Source organism: Nothoprocta perdicaria, unplaced genomic scaffold (assembly GCF_003342845.1).
Source record: "Nothoprocta perdicaria isolate Ctin4 unplaced genomic scaffold, notPer1 scaffold_33, whole genome shotgun sequence".
Taxonomy (NCBI): Eukaryota; Metazoa; Chordata; class Aves; order Tinamiformes; family Tinamidae; genus Nothoprocta; species Nothoprocta perdicaria.
In genome coordinates this window covers 4,040,837-4,058,544 of record NW_020455566.1, presented here as the reverse complement: position 1 = coordinate 4,058,544, position 17,708 = coordinate 4,040,837, and the positions used below count along the sequence as shown (strand labels likewise).

Here is a 17,708-nt window from a genome sequence, read left to right as displayed (position 1 = left end):
CCTCCGCTCGCGGCCGAGACCCGCCCCCCCCCGGTCGCCCCGCTGCTGGGCTCCCCGTGCCGGGCGCGGGACGGGGATGAAGGAGGGGAGCGGCGCCGGCCTCCTCCTCGCGGCCCTGACCGACACGCAGCCCTTGCGGCCGCTCCGGCGGGCGAGCTCACACCTCTCGCCTCCCTTAACGTCCCCCAGGAAACACCAAAAAACATTTCCCATGCCTTCCGCAGCCCTTGTGACTTGGGGAAGCCTAAAGYGGGTCCAGACGGGTTGTTTTTAAGCAGTCTCAGCTTCCTGAGAGCTGAAATAGCAGGCGCAGGCCCCGCGTCACCCGTACCGGTGTGCGCTGAACAGCAGAGATTTCTCTCGTGGCAGCTGTTGCCGCTGCCGGTAGCTGCCTCGTCGTCATCTCCAGCCCTGCAGCCCGCTCTGGAATCACTCCTTTGAGCCCCGTCTTGCTTCAAACGGTTCCTCGCTCAGTCAGCTGATCTGGGAGAAAGGGGAAAAAAAAAAAGAAAAGAAAATCTTGGGGTTTTTGGCAGATATAAATGCTGGAAATCAGCTGGTAGCTGGTCCTCTGGGATCCCGCCATGTCAGTTCAGAAATAAATTATGGGATGTTCTTAATTTAGTTGTCCCATCTTTGTTCCCCTTGGCTGCAGAAACRGGCAGTAGCCGGTGCCCGTTCTGCGCCGCTCTTGGGCTTCCCAAAAGGAAGGCGGGGGCGGCCGCGCCGTGGCCGAACGCGAGCGCTCGCCTCTGAAAATCTCCAGATGAGAAGTGCGGGTGATGAACTGTCCGGGGCTCGCAGTGACCTTGTATTTATGTGGTTTTGGTGAGGGCTCGCGGGGACTCGGGCTGAACGGGAAGCTCCTCTTGCTGCCTCGGKGTGTTGGTTGGCTTTGGATTAATAGGGATTTTTCAGCCTCCTTTTCCTTCGTTGCCGTGGCCTGTACAAAAGGCAGGCTAGTTTTAAGCGAGAGCCTGGTTTGTGGAGCAGTGTGTTGTGACCGTGTTCGCAAGGCCAGACAGGAAGAAAGGTTTGTTAAGAGATGAACGGGCTGTGCTGTGCAAGTGCAGAGGCGCTCCCCTTGCCTGCAGTGCAACGTGCGAGCGTTGGCCGAGAGTTCAGAACTTCTGCTCCGTTAGTAATCAAAGTCCAATTGAATTTACACACGACCTAGGTGAAAATCCTGCATTACAGTCCCAAAAGGGAGAGCTTCAGCCAAACTCCAGTTTTGTCACCTGGAGAACTCTTCCCCTCTGCTGCGAGACCAGCCCGAAAGCCCCTTTTCTGCTTATCCTGGGGGCAAAATGATGCCCTGGACAAGAACGACACTTAGGGGAGCCCCCACATCTCCTTCCCCTTGCAAGAAGGCAGATAGAATTGCACTGTATGTTCTTTACCRAGCTCTCTAAGTGTCGTTACCGACACATTCTGTTTTCTAAGTGTTCTCTGGGCAAAGCGCCGTTTAGAGGAAGCCCAAACCCTGTGGTTTGTTTGGTTTTCCCTTTTTTTTTGTCTCTCTGTGTTAGTCTTTCTGCACTGCAGACTCTTGCTGTTGATGCTGGGTATATTCTTGGCTGCACAACTAAATCTTTATATTTCATGCAGATTGAGCTTGTGGATAGCTGAAAGAGCTGCATTTACAGAGAGCCAGGAGGCACTGAGCTGTAGCTGCCTGTGTTGCCTATAATTAACTCTCATTTTGCTGCCATTTCACCAAATGACTTTTCTTGCAAGTCCATCAAAGAGAGATTAAAACAATTTTCACCATCTGCCAGACAGTACTAGATTTCCAAAAGAAAACTCACCGAAGGCCCAAGAATGACGTGTTGAGTGCCAAGGAGAATGAGCTGCAAGGAGCAGCTTCCTTTGAAAGCACCCTAAGCCCAGCAGYGCGCCTAGGACTAACGCCGCGTGTTCCTCGCAGCGTGGGCCGACAGCAGCGTGCTTTATTCCACGGGCTAGGAAGCCGCTTTCCATCTGGACTTTCKGGTTTGTAATCCCGCTTTGCGGCCCAGCTCTCGGCTCCGTAATGGGGCTGATCAGATTAGAGCCTCATATGGAAGGCGCTGGGGATCAGCGGCGCAGAACAGCGGCTTTGTGCGCGCGGCGCCGGCCTCTCGCCGAGGCTCAGGGCGCAGGGGAGCGCCCTGGGTGGCGCTTCTCCCAAAGCGGCACCGTGAGCCCCACGCCGGGTGCGTCACCCCTAGGTGCAGCCAAGCGCCCCGGGCCCGGGGTTGGGTTTTCTATGTCGTAGGGCATGAGAAAAGCGGCCTTCGYTGCTGCYGGTTATACASATGGCTGCCCACAAGCTGCAGCCTYTCTAAACTTTCTGCGCCTGGAATGCATCCAGTAACTGCTGTCCAGTTCTGTGCAAAATATATCCTCTGTTGCGCAGAGGAGGAAACCGCTCTCTTCCTTTTGCAGGGGGTGGCCTTCCCTCCCCGTCCCGCGACATTGCTCCTGCTGGGGCCAAGAGGAGAAAGGGGGGGCCAGTGACACGAGTTGTCTCGGGCATCGGTGCTGCTCGTGACTAGTGCTAGACCTGCYCCGCGTCTTCTGGAGACTGGACAGCAGTGTGGACTTTAAGGCTGAGCAGCTTTGCAAGCAAAAGCAGAAGAGTAGTTGGAGTTTGGTGGCGTTTAGTTGCTGAGGAGACATGTRGTCTTGGCCCACGTTCATAAACGGGGGATATCCAGTGGGATAAATCCTTTGRATGTGCCTGGGAATGTGCTGGCAAGAGCCTTTGCCTTCAGGCAAGATTTTGAGCTTCTGCAGACTCTTGCAATAGGAGGGAAGTTGGTTCAGGCCGTAGTCGTGACTCGTGCTGTAAAATGTTTCAGCAACTGATGATAAGATAAAGGCAGCTGGYGGGTTGCTGCTCCCCGCTGCATTCCCTGCGCATTAGTGTGCGCAGGGGTGGCTTTTATTCCTCCTTAGTGCTCGGTCTCTGCAAATCACTAATTGCTGCAAATTTTATTTTACACTTCAGACCGTTCCAGCTGAGAAGCTTAAGATGCCTTTTGTGCCTAACTGGCTTTCCTGTGTGCTCCTTGATTGCCGAGGAGATTGTGCAGGCTGGGGAGGAAAGTCTGTGGGAGGGCAGTGTGAACAGGGGCGCGTTGTTGCAGAACGGCTCCGCGCCGCAGCTGCCTCTCGGCACGTGCCAGCCTGGCTCGTTCGGCACAAAGATGCCCTGCGCCCTGGTGACACAGGAGCCCGCGAGCGTCTATGGGGGGTGTTTGCAGGTCCCTGGGGAGGGGCATGAAGAACCGAAACCCGCAGCTCTACCGTGAGGTGCCGTGACCTCCTGCCAGTGCAGTCGTGTTGGACTTGCCGTGCGGTCATTGCTGGGGCTTGCGCCAGTAACTAATCGCAGAAAGTTTCTGTGCAGACTTCTGCTTTATTGAGTGGTGTGGATCAATACGAGGTTAGAAAATGAGCTGTGCAAGTGTAATAATTGCCTACAGTGGAATAGAAACTGTATGGCCATTACGGTCTGGTCCTAGTTGTCATGTGGCAACTGCGTAATGAGAATGGCCTGGCTAGTGTGGGCCAAATTGAGGCCACCTTGTCATCCATCTCTGGGTGCAGAACAAGGCAGAAATTCTTCTTCTGGAACTGGAAGAGCTTGTACCAGGCAGCTGAGAAACCCTCGTGAACGTTCGGCGTGTGGTTGGGGCACTGTCGGAGGACACGAGTAAGAGCGGTGTGTCTGTGCAGGCTGAGCGGTGGCCGACATGGAAAGGCTGGTGGAACGGCTGGAGAAGGCTGTGGAGCGCCTGGAGGGGGTGTGCCAAGGACCTGCCRCGTGCGGAGCCGGCTCTTCCCAAGGTACGGACAGGCTCCGCGGGGCACGCGAAGAGCCGCCCGGCCGCACGGAGGGGCAGCGGGTTGCACAGCAGCTGCTGCGCAAGCGCGGCCGGGCCTGTGGCTGCCGCGCGGCCGAGATGGGAACTTCCCGTGGCCACAGCCCCTGCGGTGGCTGCATCCCGCTGTGCATCCCGCTGTGCRTCCCGCTGCGCGTCCCGGGCCAGGCCCGGCGGCTCCGCGGGCGGTGCGTGGCCCCGCAGCCCGGCGCTGACTCCCCGGCTGCTCTTCCCTCCCCGCAGCGGCGCAGTACGTGCAGGCCTTTGACGCGCTGCTCGCTGGCCCCGCTGCTGCCTACGTCAGGATCAGCAAAGAGATCGGCGGGGATGTGCAGACCCACGTAAGGATTCACTCTCTTCTCTCTCTGCTCTAAACGGTCACTGCTGATCCTTYGGGAGACGTAAAGGCCACGCGTGTTGTCACTGTTGGTATTTCTCTCGCATGTTTTTTCCAGCGTGTTAATAATCCCTTAGGATTCAAGACATACTGATAACATTGAGCAGATTGCCACCCACAGACGCTTTGCATGCAGGCTCCTGGAAGCCTGTGGCACTTAGGTGCCCAGCTCCGCGTGGACTTTGACACATGCCTTTAATGGTCATGCAGAGTATCCCTGGTGCAGGGCTGTGAAGCTGCTGTTGGGTTTCGCCAAGGAGAGTTGTCCTCGAGGGCAAGCACTGCAGTCAGAGCGAGATACCTGTTAAAGGTGCAGGCAGGAACACCTTGACAACCATAGCCAGCCGTAACCGGAGGTCAGAGGGCTGACGAGTTAATTCCAGCAGCCCTTTGGACAGCTGGGTAGCTAATTTATAATGCCGTATTTCCCAGCATTTGGGATCAGCATAACTGCTTTCTTACAGACTAAGAACTGCGGGCAGTGGGAGTTTAAATGACACTCAGCATAATTGCCCTGCCTACAGTGAAGCAAGGGAAGCTCTCACGTGTCTCTCTGTCCTCAGGCTGAGATGGTTCATGCAGGCTTGCTGAGTGAGAGGTCTCTCTTGGTGCTAGCGTCCCAACATCAGCAGCCAACAGAGGTAAGCCCGGAAAATCACTCATTGGGAACCTTGAATGCTGGTTCTTCAGCCTTAGGGATAAGGGTACGTGTTGTGGGATGGCTGCTTCATAGGGGGAACCAGACTAGCACTGGAGACGCTTCATGCGTGAGRTGGCACTTGCTGAAAGTGTGACCTGTGCTGGGTGCTCATCCAAACCCCGTGCAGAATTCCAGGAGTGGGTTTCTAGAGCTGCACAACTGTCATTTTCCAATAGTCGGAGCAGCACCTTTTCTGTGACTGTCAAAGCAGCTTGTGGGCATCGTCTCGAGCGCCGGCACCAGCGCTGCACAGCCGCTGTGCACCAAGGTGCCACCTCCGGACACTGCAGCCGCAGTGCCACCTGTGTAGAGCTTTTCATTATGTGATACCAATACATCTTCAAGCAGTTAAAAGATTCTTTCTGCAATAAAATGGACATTTGTCTCCTTTGAACAGTGTCTGAATAATAGCTAGCCTTTTAAGATTGATTTGTCCTTAGTAATTTAACACTTTGCCTTGGCTTGCCACTTCTCAGCGGGACGTGAGTGATCTGAGAATCTGATCCTGAGTGCGCTGGTGTCTCCCTGCTGAGATGTGATTTTCCTGAGCAACAGGATCCCACCCTACTTTTCTCTGCAGTTATTCTCTGACTCAATTGTGGCTTCTGTTACACTGCGGTAGCTCCATTTCGGCGCTACTTTCATTTTAACTACAAAATATGTCCACATCTTTTTCTTTTTTTTCCTCCCCACAAGCTCAGCACCGGAAGGTTTTTATCTTTCGCCAGACTTGGGAGGATGCTGCTCTGCACAGCCTCCGCTCTGCACATCCCTCTGCTCTGCACAGCCTCCGGCCTCAGAATCTGCTTATAAATTCCACTGACACGTTATTTAAATAMAGGATTATGAACAGACAACAACCTTAATCCAGTGTAGGTCCTTGTGCAGGCTGCCTAGCAGTCCAGTCAGCTCTGGAGGAGCTGGTTTAAAGTGCTGAATGCGTGAGCTCCTGCTGCTTGTGCTCGTTGGGGGACGCAGCATGGGGAGGGATTTCCCCATATTGCGACCCAAGAGTRGAGCTTCTTAAAGCCCGGCCTGCGCAGTTATCCTGGCTGCCCATGCTTTCATCTAGGGAGAGCAGGAGACAGCAAAAGGAAAAGACAAGGCAGGTTTTGAAAACCAGGTTTTGCCTAAAATTTGTCTCTCTGTGCTGCAGTGCTACCATTGCCATGAGAGAGACTGTCTGACCTCAAAGAAAAGCAGCCCAAAAACYATCTCTTGAAATTTGTATTTGGCTGCTCTGAGCTCAGAAGTCTTCTATGCACTTGCATTCAGATTTCCAGGTTGACAACACTCAGGAAACATTTTTTTTGTCATCCAAATATTAGAAGCTTGGATTGAATTKAATATTTTAAACCTTGAGGTCTAGGCATCATCTTATTTTTGATGGGGTGGATTGCAGRCTTGCTGGGACTTGAATCGTAATGCAAGCTTTAGATCCTCAACTGCAAAATCCTGCAGAGCGCTCCCTTTTTGTAAGCATTTATAAAGGACAGCTAAAAGATGAAAAACTGTCTTAGAACTGAGGAATCCAGAAAAGGCAAAWGCTATTTCTGTCCTCCTTACGAACAAGCTTTGTCAGTGTCTCCTGGCTTGTACATGAGTCACAGTTCTTGGCGTACGCCCACAGAACCACTGGGGCTGGACGGTGACTTCAGCTCTGGAGGAGCTGGGCTGCAGGACCGGGCTGCCCTTGTGGGGAGGGTCAGCTCCATACAGCAACCTGGGCCAGCTGGAACCTTTCCAAAATGCCCATCGGTTTGGGGAGAATCGCTCATGGAGATGTGCTGCTCTYCTAGAGCAATACCACTCTTCTTAATTGCTGCTGCCCTTCTTGTCTTGCAGAATAAGTTCTCAACGCTTCTGAAACCRATTTCAGAGCAAATCCAGGTGGTGCAGAATTTCAGGGAGAAGAACCGTGGTAGCAAAATGTTCAATCACTTATCAGCTGTCAGCGAGAGCATCCCAGCCCTGGGCTGGGTGGCCATGGTAAGAACGGTAGTGGGAAGTGGTTTCTTTGGGCTGCCGGGGAAAGTCAAGCTCTTTGGTGCCCCAGCTGCTCGGTGCCAATGTGGGTTGGTTTGTTTTCTGCAGGCCCCAAAGCCTGGCCCTTACGTGAAGGAAATGACTGATGCTGCCATGTTTTATACCAACMGGATCCTTAAGGAGTACAAGGATGTGTAAGTTCACTTCACTCTTAGACATCTCTAAACCCATCTGACTGGGCTGCAGGGGCTGCTAGACCACAGCTGCCTTGTTCTTAGCTTCATTCTTTGTTTTCAAGGTGCACTATATTTACAAAGCCTTGCKCAATGATTTTTTTTTTCTCCTCATTGCTTGTATTCATCTGGCAGCTTGAATCTCTGGAGGGGGGTGTGTGGCCCTTCCTTCTCAGTGCCATGTGGTGGCAGSCTGAACTGCCTGCCAAGGCAGCCAGATGCCTTTCAGGAATGAGCCTTGTTAGAATTACCAGGCCCCTCAATTAACCASGGGTGCAGAGGAAGCTTGGGGCCTTCCACCTGCAGGTATCAGATGACTGTTGAAGTTGGGACTTGGTGCTGGAGGTGGGAGGCTGCTGTGCTTGTGCAGCTGAGTCTGCAGGCTGGGAGGTGCAGAGACACAAGGATCTGTTCACAGGCTGTGGATCGTGATGGCCAATGTACTCATGCTCTCCTTGCATCCTCAGAGATAAAAAGCACGTGGACTGGGTGAAAGCTTATCTGAGTATCTGGACGGAGCTGCAGGCCTATATCAAAGAGTATCACACCACAGGGCTGACCTGGAGCAAAACGGTAAGTGCCGGCTGCGGCCGCGGAGCCTCGCGGCGCGCGCCCCGTGCGCTCCCTGCAGCAGACGTGGCGCTTGGGCACCCACCTTTCCCCTCGCTGGTCTTTTACAGGGGCCGGTAGCAACAGAAGGGGCTAATGCACCGCGCGCTCCCCCCGGGGGAGCTGCGCCTGCCCCCCCGGGCCCTCCGCCGCCGCCTGCTCCGGCGCCCGCGTGCTCCGGCGCCGACTCGGCCACGTCGCGCTCGGCGCTGTTCGCGCAGATCAACCGGGGAGAGGACATCACCTCCGGTAGGTGCCGGCGGCCGCGGGCAGGGCCGTGCGCGCAGGGACCCAGCGCCCTCACTGGCTTTTGGGTTCCACTTTTGTCGCCGGTCACAGATCCGCCCGCTYGGAACGGCTGCTGGCCGTAACAAAAGAGCATCGAGGCTGGGATGCGAGGCCGGGAGCCAGGCACAGTCCTGGGGCGATTCGCAAGCGCAAAAGGGAGCACGTCCGAGCTGCCCCGCGCAGCCTCGCGTGTCGGGAGCAGCGAGATCAGCGTCTCGCTGGGCAGGGGAGCGAGGGAGGGCTTCAGTTGCATGCACATCCCAAGCACTCAAGGTGCCGGTTTTCACCTCCTTGTGTCTGCTTTCATGTGCTCCCTGGTTAGTGCACGAGGCACTAATGTGAAGCAGAAGCAAGGGACTTCCTYAAGGCTCTTTCCAACTGGAGAGTGGACCAGCTGGGGCCTCCTGTTTCCTCAGCACGTTTTGTTTTCATTAATATTGAAGCAGTGCTTCTGGTTGAATCTTGTAGTAGCTGTTGCTGAGGCTTGGGCTCAACTCAAGCCCAGCCTCAAACTGACTTGTTTTCTGAAAAACATTATTTTGCTGGTCACTGATCTGTGGTGTCTGTGAAACTGCGGTGCGAGCAGGGCTGGCTCTCAGGCTTGGTTTCTTCTGCAGGCCTGAGACATGTTTCAGATGACATGAAGACCCACAAAAATCCCGCACTGAAGAACCAGGGGGGTCCTGTGCGAAGCGGACCCAAACCCTTCACTGCTCCCAAACCAGCATGTAGTGGCAACCCCACCACAAAAACCACCTCTCCAAAGAAGGAACCTCCATTGCTAGAGTTGGAGGGCAAGAAGTGGAGAGTGGTGAGTGCTTGGTATCAGCACGAACAGATTGGAGGGATGGGAACTTTACTGTRCACGAGGAAGGTCTCCCAAACCCCTCTCTTGTGAAAGGCATTAGCTTGAAGGAACATGTGCTTTGCTTTCAAAGGGTGTCCACTGCCCAGCTCTCAGTATAAATTAACTCTTTTCCCCGCCCCAGAAATAAAGTGCCTTTTCCCTGCCTTTTCAGGAAAACCATGAGAATGCCTCTAACCTGGTGATCAGTGACACAGAGTTGAAGCAAGTAGCRTATGTTTTTAAGTGCATCAATAGCACACTCCAAGTCAAAGGCAAGATCAACTCCATCACCATCGGTAAGCGACGCTCCAGAGTGTGACCTGCCTGCAGAAGGCTGAAACTGCAAAACCTCTTTGTGAGTGGCTGTCTTCTCCTTGCAGATAACTGTAAGAAGCTAGGCTTGGTGTTTGATGACGTGGTGGGCATCGTGGAGATCATAAACAGCAGGGACATTAAAGTTCAGGTGAGTKTCACTTGCTGGCTGTGCTGTGAACAAGCCAAGCAAACCTCTTGCCTTGAAGGCAACTGCGAAGGACAGAGGTTGTGACCGTCCAGTTGAAGAGGATGCTCTTGTAACTTGTGCTTGACCAATCCGCCAGGTCATGGGGAAAGTGCCAACGATTTCCATCAACAAGACAGACGGTTGCCACGTTTATCTGAGCAAGAGCTCCCTAGACTGCGAAATCGTCAGTGCCAAGTCGTCGGAGATGAATGTCCTTATTCCCACGGAGGGTGGTGACTTTGTAAGTGTTTTGGAATCGGTGAGGAGGGCTGGCGTGAAGCAGGATGGGTTGCCTTGAGAGGCAAGTGCAGTACTACACGGTGTTTCAGGCCAAGTGGTAGCTTTTCCAGGATGTCTTGGAGGGGAAAGGATGCGCTTAAGGAAGGATCCTTCTGGATCTGCTAAAACCAGCAAATCAGTTTTTCTCTGCAGTGAGAGATTTGCTCTGTTCTGAGAGTTTCTTCTCCAGAGGACAGAACAGACAGGGGTGCAGGAGGGGACATAGTATGTGTCAAAGAAGAAAAAAGTGCCCGAAGCAGTGGGAATAGTTACTTGYTGCAGTCATAAACAGATTTTTGATGATGGATTTCTACTTTTTCCTCCAGACTGAACTGCCTGTCCCAGAACAGTTCAAGACAGTGTGGAACGGTCAGAAGTTGGTTACCACTGTGACAGAAATTGCTGGCTAAGCAGACAAGCTCCAAGGCTCGTGCCCTTCCCTGGCCCTGCTGTGGGACAAATCTGCTTTCAGATGATTCTCTTAGATTTCCTGTACCTTTCTGCTCTCAAACTGCTTCTCTTCTTCCCAAGAGACACAGCTACCTGCCGACACTGAAATACCTCTGGCTGGGATTTGGTGTTGGTGGCGGGTCAGTCGTCATCCCCATCTACTAGCAGGAAGGTGTATTTTTTTTTCTCCCCCTGTCCAGTCTAACTGCACCAATTGATCATGTCAGATTTGGGGTGAACTTCTCAGCCAGTATTGGCAGTTGGCTTTCAGAGTGTTGTTTAGGGTTTTTTTTTTTCTTTTTTTTTTAATTGCCTTTAAGCAAACTGTTGGTGTGAAAGAGGAATATTGTCCCCTTTTTTGAGTCAACAACTAACAGTGTCTATTGGGGTCCAGAGTGCTTGGCTGCTATGTGTGAGGACGTCCTGGAAGCTGCCAGTTCCAGCTCTGTGCATTAATCAGTGGCGTCACAGGATGTGGAAACGGTTTTGTTGGACCAAAGGCTGAGGACTTGGGCTGTAGCATTCCACAATGACTTCCCTTTTATCATTCCTACTAGCTCAGTGTATTTCTGATTTGTGCCATGACAGGAGGCTTTGTATTAACTGGTGCCACAGTACGACTGCAGTGGAGTGACTGCAGTAACCCTTCCCCSGCAGTGCGGCTGGTAGCTTGGAGCTGAGCACCTCTTTCCGTGAGCCCTTCACCCTCTAAAGGGAATCTTTGCCCCAGGGCTTCCTTCTCCGAGCAGCTGAACGCAGGTTCAGTCTTCCAGGACAGTTCTCCTGAACCTGTCCCCTTCTGCAGAGAAAGGGTCTCCTTCATTCCAGGGTAAGTGCAAGGTAGGAAACACCTGAGTTGGATCGAGTTGGTTCCTCACTCTCTTCCTCCTTGGCATTYGGTCACCATAGAGTGACACTTCTCGATCTGCCCTTTCGCCCGTGCTTGGCTCTTTACTTTCCTGGAGGTTTGTTGGCTGTTCCAGGGCCCTGGAGCAGAGCCACGACTCGAGGCCACAGTACTGTACCGACCCGTGCGGGGCGCTGCACGAGCTCTCACCTTCATGTTTCAACGCCTCGGGTGGCATAAGCATATCTTAAAGGCATTTCCTCTGTAAAGTGTCAATGTTCTCTTTCTCTAGGACAAAACTTATAAAAAAAATATGCAATTTTTTTTTTTAATTTTGAGACTGTCCTGTGACTTGTACTTGTCTTCTCCTGAGGCTTGTGGAAAACAACCTTTCTTATGTACTTAAGATTATACAGAAGATTAGAATAAAGTTAATGCCAACTTGCTCATTACCCTGGCTCTTGTTTACTCTGTGTGAAGACATCCAGAACCTCAGGGAGGACAAAATGCTCCGTGCTGTTTAGCTCCACTGAGACTGCCTTGCTTGCCCCTTGCAGCAAGACTGAAGGGGAAGTACAGACTTTTTCCTTCTCTGAATCAACCTGTAAGTAATTGTCAAATCTCACSCTGTTTGTAGTTGTAAAGTTTTTATTAATGTTAATTGCTGTACAAAAGTGCATAAAACAAGCCTTTAATTGAAAACTGTTAACAATGTTAATACCCCCTTAATGCAAAACCTTCCTTTTTCCCTACAATCAACTAACTTGGGCCCTTTCTCCCTGCCTTGAAGTAGAGACTGTAATCTTTTTCCTCTGCCTTCAGTCCTGTAAGCCTGCTTGCTGATCTCCAGCAATGCAGCATCCCTGAACTAGTGATTTTGGTTAATGGTGCCAGGGCTTCCCAGGAAGCACAGGCACCATAGGCTGTGAATGTGAGTGTTAAACCCCCTCACCCAGCCCCCTTTTGCCCTGATCAAGTGCTGGAGCAGCCGCAGCTGACGAGCAGACCCAGGTAACCTTCCCCAGGCCTGCCTGGGCTTGGAGTGCCTCACAGTTGGTTTAGCTACATCCAGAGGAATCCCAGTCTCCCGCTGCAGGGTAACAGGGCTGCCCCCTCCGCGTGCTGTGGACCTGCTGAGCTAAAGCCCCCCTGCCCCTCTCCCGCTGCTTCCCCCAGGCTTGTACAAAAGAAGTGCAATTGAACACAGCAGCTGCACTAACTAGAGCGCCAGAGCCTCCCCTAGGCTCTCACATGAGGCTTCCTCTTGGCTTCAGTGGAGGAAGGGGAGGAGAGTGGTGTAAAACCACTCTTCCGAGAAGTGCAGATGGTCCCCCTTGACCCCCAGGAACACCAGCTTTCCTGCTTTGTCCATTTCCTGCAGCCCCAGGCGATCCTGAGGAGAGAGAACCGTGAGCGTGGCTTCCCCGGGCTCCGGGCAAGGGTGCCCGTGGGGCAGGAAGAGCAGAGCTGCAGGGGCTGCAGCCCCTCAAGGCCCTGACTTCAGGCTATTCCCCTCTTCAGAGTGCAAGAGCAGGAACCCCTCGGCACCCAGGAGAACGTACCTCTGTGTACAGTGCCGTCTCCTGCAGTGGAACGGTCTCCTTGGCTTGGCCGCTTTTGTAAAACCCAAACCACTGTCAAAAACAAAGAGGTGCTGAAGGCCCATTCAGACACTGCACTATCAGGCTTCTACTTACACTACTCCTCATCAAATTAAAGTTCTGCCATAAAAGGAGAAACCAAAAATGAGCAAGCAAAGGAATAAATGGGATCCTGGCCARAGGCAGCATCCACTCTGCTTGCCTCACCTCAGAGATTGGAGGGTCGACCATGGTATCGTTGAGGAATTTAACCATCACGAACTTCTTTAGAGCCATCAAGTTTTTCTTGTATGTCTCATTGATGCCCTGGGTGGAAGTGCAGAGAACAGAGTAACACCTTGGCWGCCCCCAMCAAGACAGCATAAGAAACTCAGCTCTCAACCACTCRCCCTCCTGTTGGGGAGGGAGAGATYTGCCCCCTAGAAAGGTGGGGTGTAGATTGAGCACTAGGTTTATCTTTACYTKGATCACTCAGAAAAACCTGGTGACACAGAAGCTGCTCTGATGGGGGACAAATCTCATTCCTGTCTAGCAGTGCAGATGCTTGATCCCAGCCAAGGAGAACTAAAGCTATGAAGGAACTTGCTGCTCAGGCTTATGCTCTAGTGCTTATACATTAGTCAGGTCCTTACCCTCTCCTGATTTATGTCAGCCAAAAAGATGCTATTTTTCCTGTAGTCCTCCTCCTTCAAAGGGTCGTGCCAGTACTCCGCTTGTACCAAGCTGGAGGGAAAGCAAAGARCAGACTGGAAACTCAGAGCTTCCTACAGAGGTCTGGCCCCATTTTTGCAGCCCGATGAAAATACTCACTGCTCCTGAACGGCCGGTGTGTATGCACCCAGATCCAGCGTCTTCCGGATCCAGTCGCAGATATGGGAGCTCTCCCCAGGACAGCGTGGAAAGCCGTATACTCCTGAGGTACAGAGATGGGTAACAGCTCGGTAAGCCAATCTACTTAATCTCTCCATCTGCTAAAGAACCACCCTCTTACAGTGGCAGGAATTACTCAGGCAGTCAGGAGATGTTTAATCCTGCAATCCCATTAGACAGCCCTCCTGCCCCTGGGCATTATTATACGTGGATGGTGTTCTTGCCCAGCAAGTGATACTGCTGTGGCAAACGGGATGAGCAGAGGAGTCTCCTGCTCACCCAGACTCTTCCCTGGAGCTTTCAGGAGACTTCCTAACACTCTTCCCCCTGGCTTGACAAAGAAATAGATTCAAGCCCTGGAACTTCCCAGGGGAGAGTATTTGAAATTCACTGCCAGGCAGTCTCCCAGATCCTTAACTGCACACCTCCTAAATTACATTTCATACTGCTCTTTAATCTGCTGCAAAAAGCACCTCCCTTTCCTTGGGGATTTAGCTTTCCAGGTGCTGCTGTAAAATATCCCTGTGATCTAGGAGGTAGTCAGAAATTTCCTCTCCAGAAACAACAACTCCAAGCTGCTTTTGAGGTTTAGAAGAATTCTGCCTGCACAAAAAGTCATCTTTGACCTGCCAGTTGAGCAAGACTAGAAGATAATAACATAGCCAGGTATCTGAGCTGATGCAGATCACCAGTTTCAGACGGTTTAACTCACAAGCAAAATGAAGTTTCAGGAAGAGGCCAAGATACTCAAGCGTGCTGCCGCGAGCCCCACACCRCGGTTAGTGGCTGTGCTAGCCAGGAGCACACTACCTTGATGCTGCCCGCCAACGGAGATGAGATTGAGCATGGGTGGAGACGGACACCTCTGAGCCACCGCCCGCCTGCGGAGAAAGGCAGAGGAGCCGAGGCAGCTCACGCGGGTGGGGAACACGGTGGTGAGCGCGGCTGCTGCGTGGGCTGAGGCGCCTCTGCWCGGAGAGCTGGGCCCTCCTGAGAGCCGAGAGCTTCAGCAGCCCACGAGACCGCGCCCTGCTTCCCCTGGAGCGCTCTCACCTTCRTGAAAGGGCTTAAACATTTGCTTAGCACTTCTGAGTTATAAATATCCGAATCATGTACCCCTAGAAGTCATGGAAATGTAACAGAAAGGCAAACTTACAAGAACTGGCCTCCTTGGGAGAAGCCCATTGCGTTGTAGCCTCCTTTCAGGTGAGGGTCCCTTGCAAGCTGGCTACACACCTCTCTCACTTGATCATTCACATTCATAAAGAAGCTGTTCTCCATATCCTGATGAATTATCCAGAYGAAAAAGAACAACTTGTGCTTTACAGTGATTTAGTTTATGTCAAGCTCGACAAACATCACAATTCTGCTTTTCAAAGAAGACATTTTACTTTCACAATGCAATAAAAGTGAAATACAGGTTTTTAGACTTCCTCTTTATCGGGTATTCTTCCTGTTCTGCCTGGCAAAACTCAGAGACGTTTCCCCACACACCAGAAAACAGGAGTCCCTCTATGTATATATTAACAAAAAATACTTACGTATACATATATAAACCTCACCCGTATTTTCTATATACCAGAAGGCAATAAACACTGTGCATTAKCCTGAGAGACTATTTAAAGAAATCCAGTAGGGCTATACAGCACAGTCAGAAGCAGCAGAAGCCTCTATCTTTAGTCTACTGTATAGATGTACAGCAAAGGAGAGCTTGCAAATCGAAGAATTAGTAGTCACCGAGAGCAGCAGGGGACCAAGTTCTGGTAGCTTATCACATGTCTTTGTATTATGTGGTGTGCTCGGAGGGTGCTAATCAGTGGATTTGCACAGTGATCCAATTTGGACTGGGGATTTGTTTCCTTACCGGTTCTGCGGGTGCTAATGAGACTCGATTGTTCCTACCTGTCCGAGCTGTTTGCTTCACAGGATGGGTACAGAGCGTCCCGGGCACCGCGCGAGCTCAGGGCCTGCGGGAGCTCTGCGCTCCGGAGCGGCGCCGCGAAGGCCGCCGCATTTACCTGGATCACGTTGTTTCCGATCTTGAGGGAGAGCACGTAAACCCCCGGGATTTTCGCCTCGACGATCTTCTTGATGTAGCCCATGCTCTGCGGGTTGCAGCAGCTGTCACCTGCCGAGGGGAAGCGCGTCAGGCGCCGCGGAGGGCCCCGGCGCCGCGCGGGCCCCGCCGGCTCTCACCCATCCCGTGCCAGATGACGAGCGGCACGGCGGCGGCCGCGCGGCCCGGCCACAGCCACAGCAGCAGCGCCGCCGCCCTGAGCGCCGCCATCTTGAGCGAGCACATGACCGCGCGCGGCCCGCCGGGGCGGGGCTAAGACGGGAGGGGGCGGGGACTGAACGGGGGCGGGGCTGAGCCCGGAGGGCGCGGGGGCGGAGCCGGGGGCGGAGCTTTAGCCCGGAGAGGGCGGGGTCTGGTGCGCGGGGCAGCCGAACCCATGGACGGGTCAGGTTGACGCTCGACACCCCGGGATAGACACACGGACAGGGACGGTTGTCCTGGGACAGACACACAGACAAGACTGACTGCCCGGACAGACAGCGGGACAGACACACGGACAAGACAAACCTGGACAGACAGCGGGACGGACGCACGGACAAGACAAACCTGGACAGACAGCGGGACAGACACACAGACAAGACAAACCTGGACAGACAGCGGGACGGACACACAGACAAGACAAACCTGGACAGACAGCGGGACAGGCACACGGACAAGACAAACCTGGACAGACAGCGGGACGGACGCACGGACAAGACCCGCCGCCCCCCGGACAGACACCAGCCAGGCGGCTGGCTTGAGCGCTGGCGTTTGCTCCTCCCAGCTGCTTCCCACATCCTGCCGCACAGGCCGTGTCTGTGTCCCACTGCCAGCCCCGGGGACCACGTGCACGTCGCGCCCTGGCTCCTGCAGCGAGTCACAAGCACTTTTGGACAAGTCTCAGGAATTATTGCTCCTGCTGCAGCGGGGCTTCTCATCAGCCAGGTGATTCAGTGCCACAAACCTGCAAGAAAACAGGCCCACGCTGAAAAAAAACGTGATTTTTCTTTGCACTGAATTTAAATTTACTCCCAGTCCCGCACCTCTTCCCTCAGCTTCCCCTGCCGAGCCTGCATATGCCATGTAGCACCCAGCGAAGCAGAGCTCTCAACCGTTCCCGGGATAGGCGGGTGATTCGGGAAGCGGGACAGGCACCGCACGGGCCCCTCCGGATGCACTTGCATCCGGGGAGCGGCGGGAGGAGGAAGCTCTGTGCCAGGGAGGAAGGAGCCCCACATTCAGCACACCAGCTTCCCAAAGACKCCAAGGCAGGAACCACCTCCCCAAGGACAGAGGATCCGGAGCTGAGCAAAGCCCTTTGGCACTTGGTCCCTGGAGATTCATTAAGTGCCTGTGGCCCGGGTGGCACTGGCTGGGCGATCTCTGCATGGAGCTAAAGGGTGATATTGGGGTGCCTGTTCCCAGGCACCCGCAGGACCCYCGGGCTGCGTCTTCCTCGTGTCTGCAGTCCTCAGCCGCTCCGGCCTCGACTTCTCCGTGCCCTCTGGCAGCGGGACCATCCAAGCGTGGGCGAGAGCGGAGGCTGCTGCAGTGGGGCGCGGATGAGGCCGCAGCCCCGGCCCTCCCTTCRACGCACATCGCCTGCTCTGCGCCTAGCCGGACCCAAGGAAGGAAYGTGGCAGTGCGGGCAGATCCTAATGGGATCCGCAGAGAGCTGGGAAGTCGCCTGTTGACTGAGCTGCATAAGGAGCCCGCAGCTCTGTCTCTAGCAAACCTGTCCATAGCCGAGGTAAATCGGTAGAACTGCTGGAATAATGCTGATTTCTTACCAACTGCCTCGCCCCTGCCTGGGGATTCCTCAGGTGTTTTCCTAAGGAATCAAGCTGACTTTTCATTCCTTCTTCATGCCTTCTTGGAGGGTTTCTCAAAGCAGGGAGGAAAATGGGGCAAAAACCTAAGTGAGGGAAGGTGAGAWGCAAAGAAAGCAGCCAGCTGGCATCACCCTGACCGCGGGGAGMGCTCAGCCCGCCTGCAGCGCAGCCCGCAGCCCCCGATAGCAGGTTGACAGGGACAGGAAGGGCTCCGGGCCGGGCCAGGCCGGGGCCGCCCTCGTGGCTCCCGGCGGGCCGCAGGGCTGCGCTCTGCGCCGCTCCCGTGCCCGGTTCCAGTTCCGGCTCCGGTTCCGGCTCCGGTTCCGGGGGTCCCCGCCGCCG

At 53.8% G+C, this 17,708-nt stretch overlaps 2 protein-coding genes across 3 annotated transcripts; one reads left to right on the top strand and one right to left on the bottom strand.

The window, feature by feature from the left end:
- Nucleotides 1-3,703: 3,703 nt before the first annotated feature.
- On the top strand, nucleotides 3,704-10,430 carry CAP1 (cyclase associated actin cytoskeleton regulatory protein 1). The gene is made up of 12 exons (XM_026043398.1): nucleotides 3,704-3,834; nucleotides 4,113-4,210; nucleotides 4,830-4,907; nucleotides 6,812-6,955; nucleotides 7,061-7,146; nucleotides 7,653-7,758; nucleotides 7,866-8,043; nucleotides 8,700-8,893; nucleotides 9,102-9,225; nucleotides 9,310-9,392; nucleotides 9,529-9,672; nucleotides 10,037-10,430. Exons 1-12 carry the CDS (start codon nucleotides 3,741-3,743, stop codon nucleotides 10,118-10,120), a joined length of 1,413 nt encoding a protein of 470 aa, XP_025899183.1. The 5' UTR covers nucleotides 3,704-3,740; the 3' UTR covers nucleotides 10,121-10,430.
- A 1,246-nt stretch (nucleotides 10,431-11,676) lies between these two features.
- Nucleotides 11,677-16,090, bottom strand: PPT1 (palmitoyl-protein thioesterase 1). 2 transcript variants are annotated; one of them, XM_026043580.1, is made up of 9 exons: nucleotides 16,063-16,090; nucleotides 15,497-15,606; nucleotides 14,635-14,762; nucleotides 14,289-14,359; nucleotides 13,419-13,521; nucleotides 13,241-13,331; nucleotides 12,816-12,914; nucleotides 12,570-12,641; nucleotides 11,677-12,400 (listed from the first exon to the last, which is right to left on the bottom strand). In XM_026043580.1, exons 2-9 carry the CDS (start codon nucleotides 15,578-15,580, stop codon nucleotides 12,278-12,280), a joined length of 771 nt encoding a protein of 256 aa, XP_025899365.1. In that variant the 5' UTR covers nucleotides 15,581-15,606; nucleotides 16,063-16,090; the 3' UTR covers nucleotides 11,677-12,277. The 2 variants fall into 2 exon arrangements, with proteins under 2 accessions (XP_025899365.1, XP_025899364.1); XM_026043579.1 differs by lacking the exon at nucleotides 16,063-16,090 and adding an exon at nucleotides 15,675-15,765.
- Nucleotides 16,091-17,708: the final 1,618 nt, after the last annotated feature.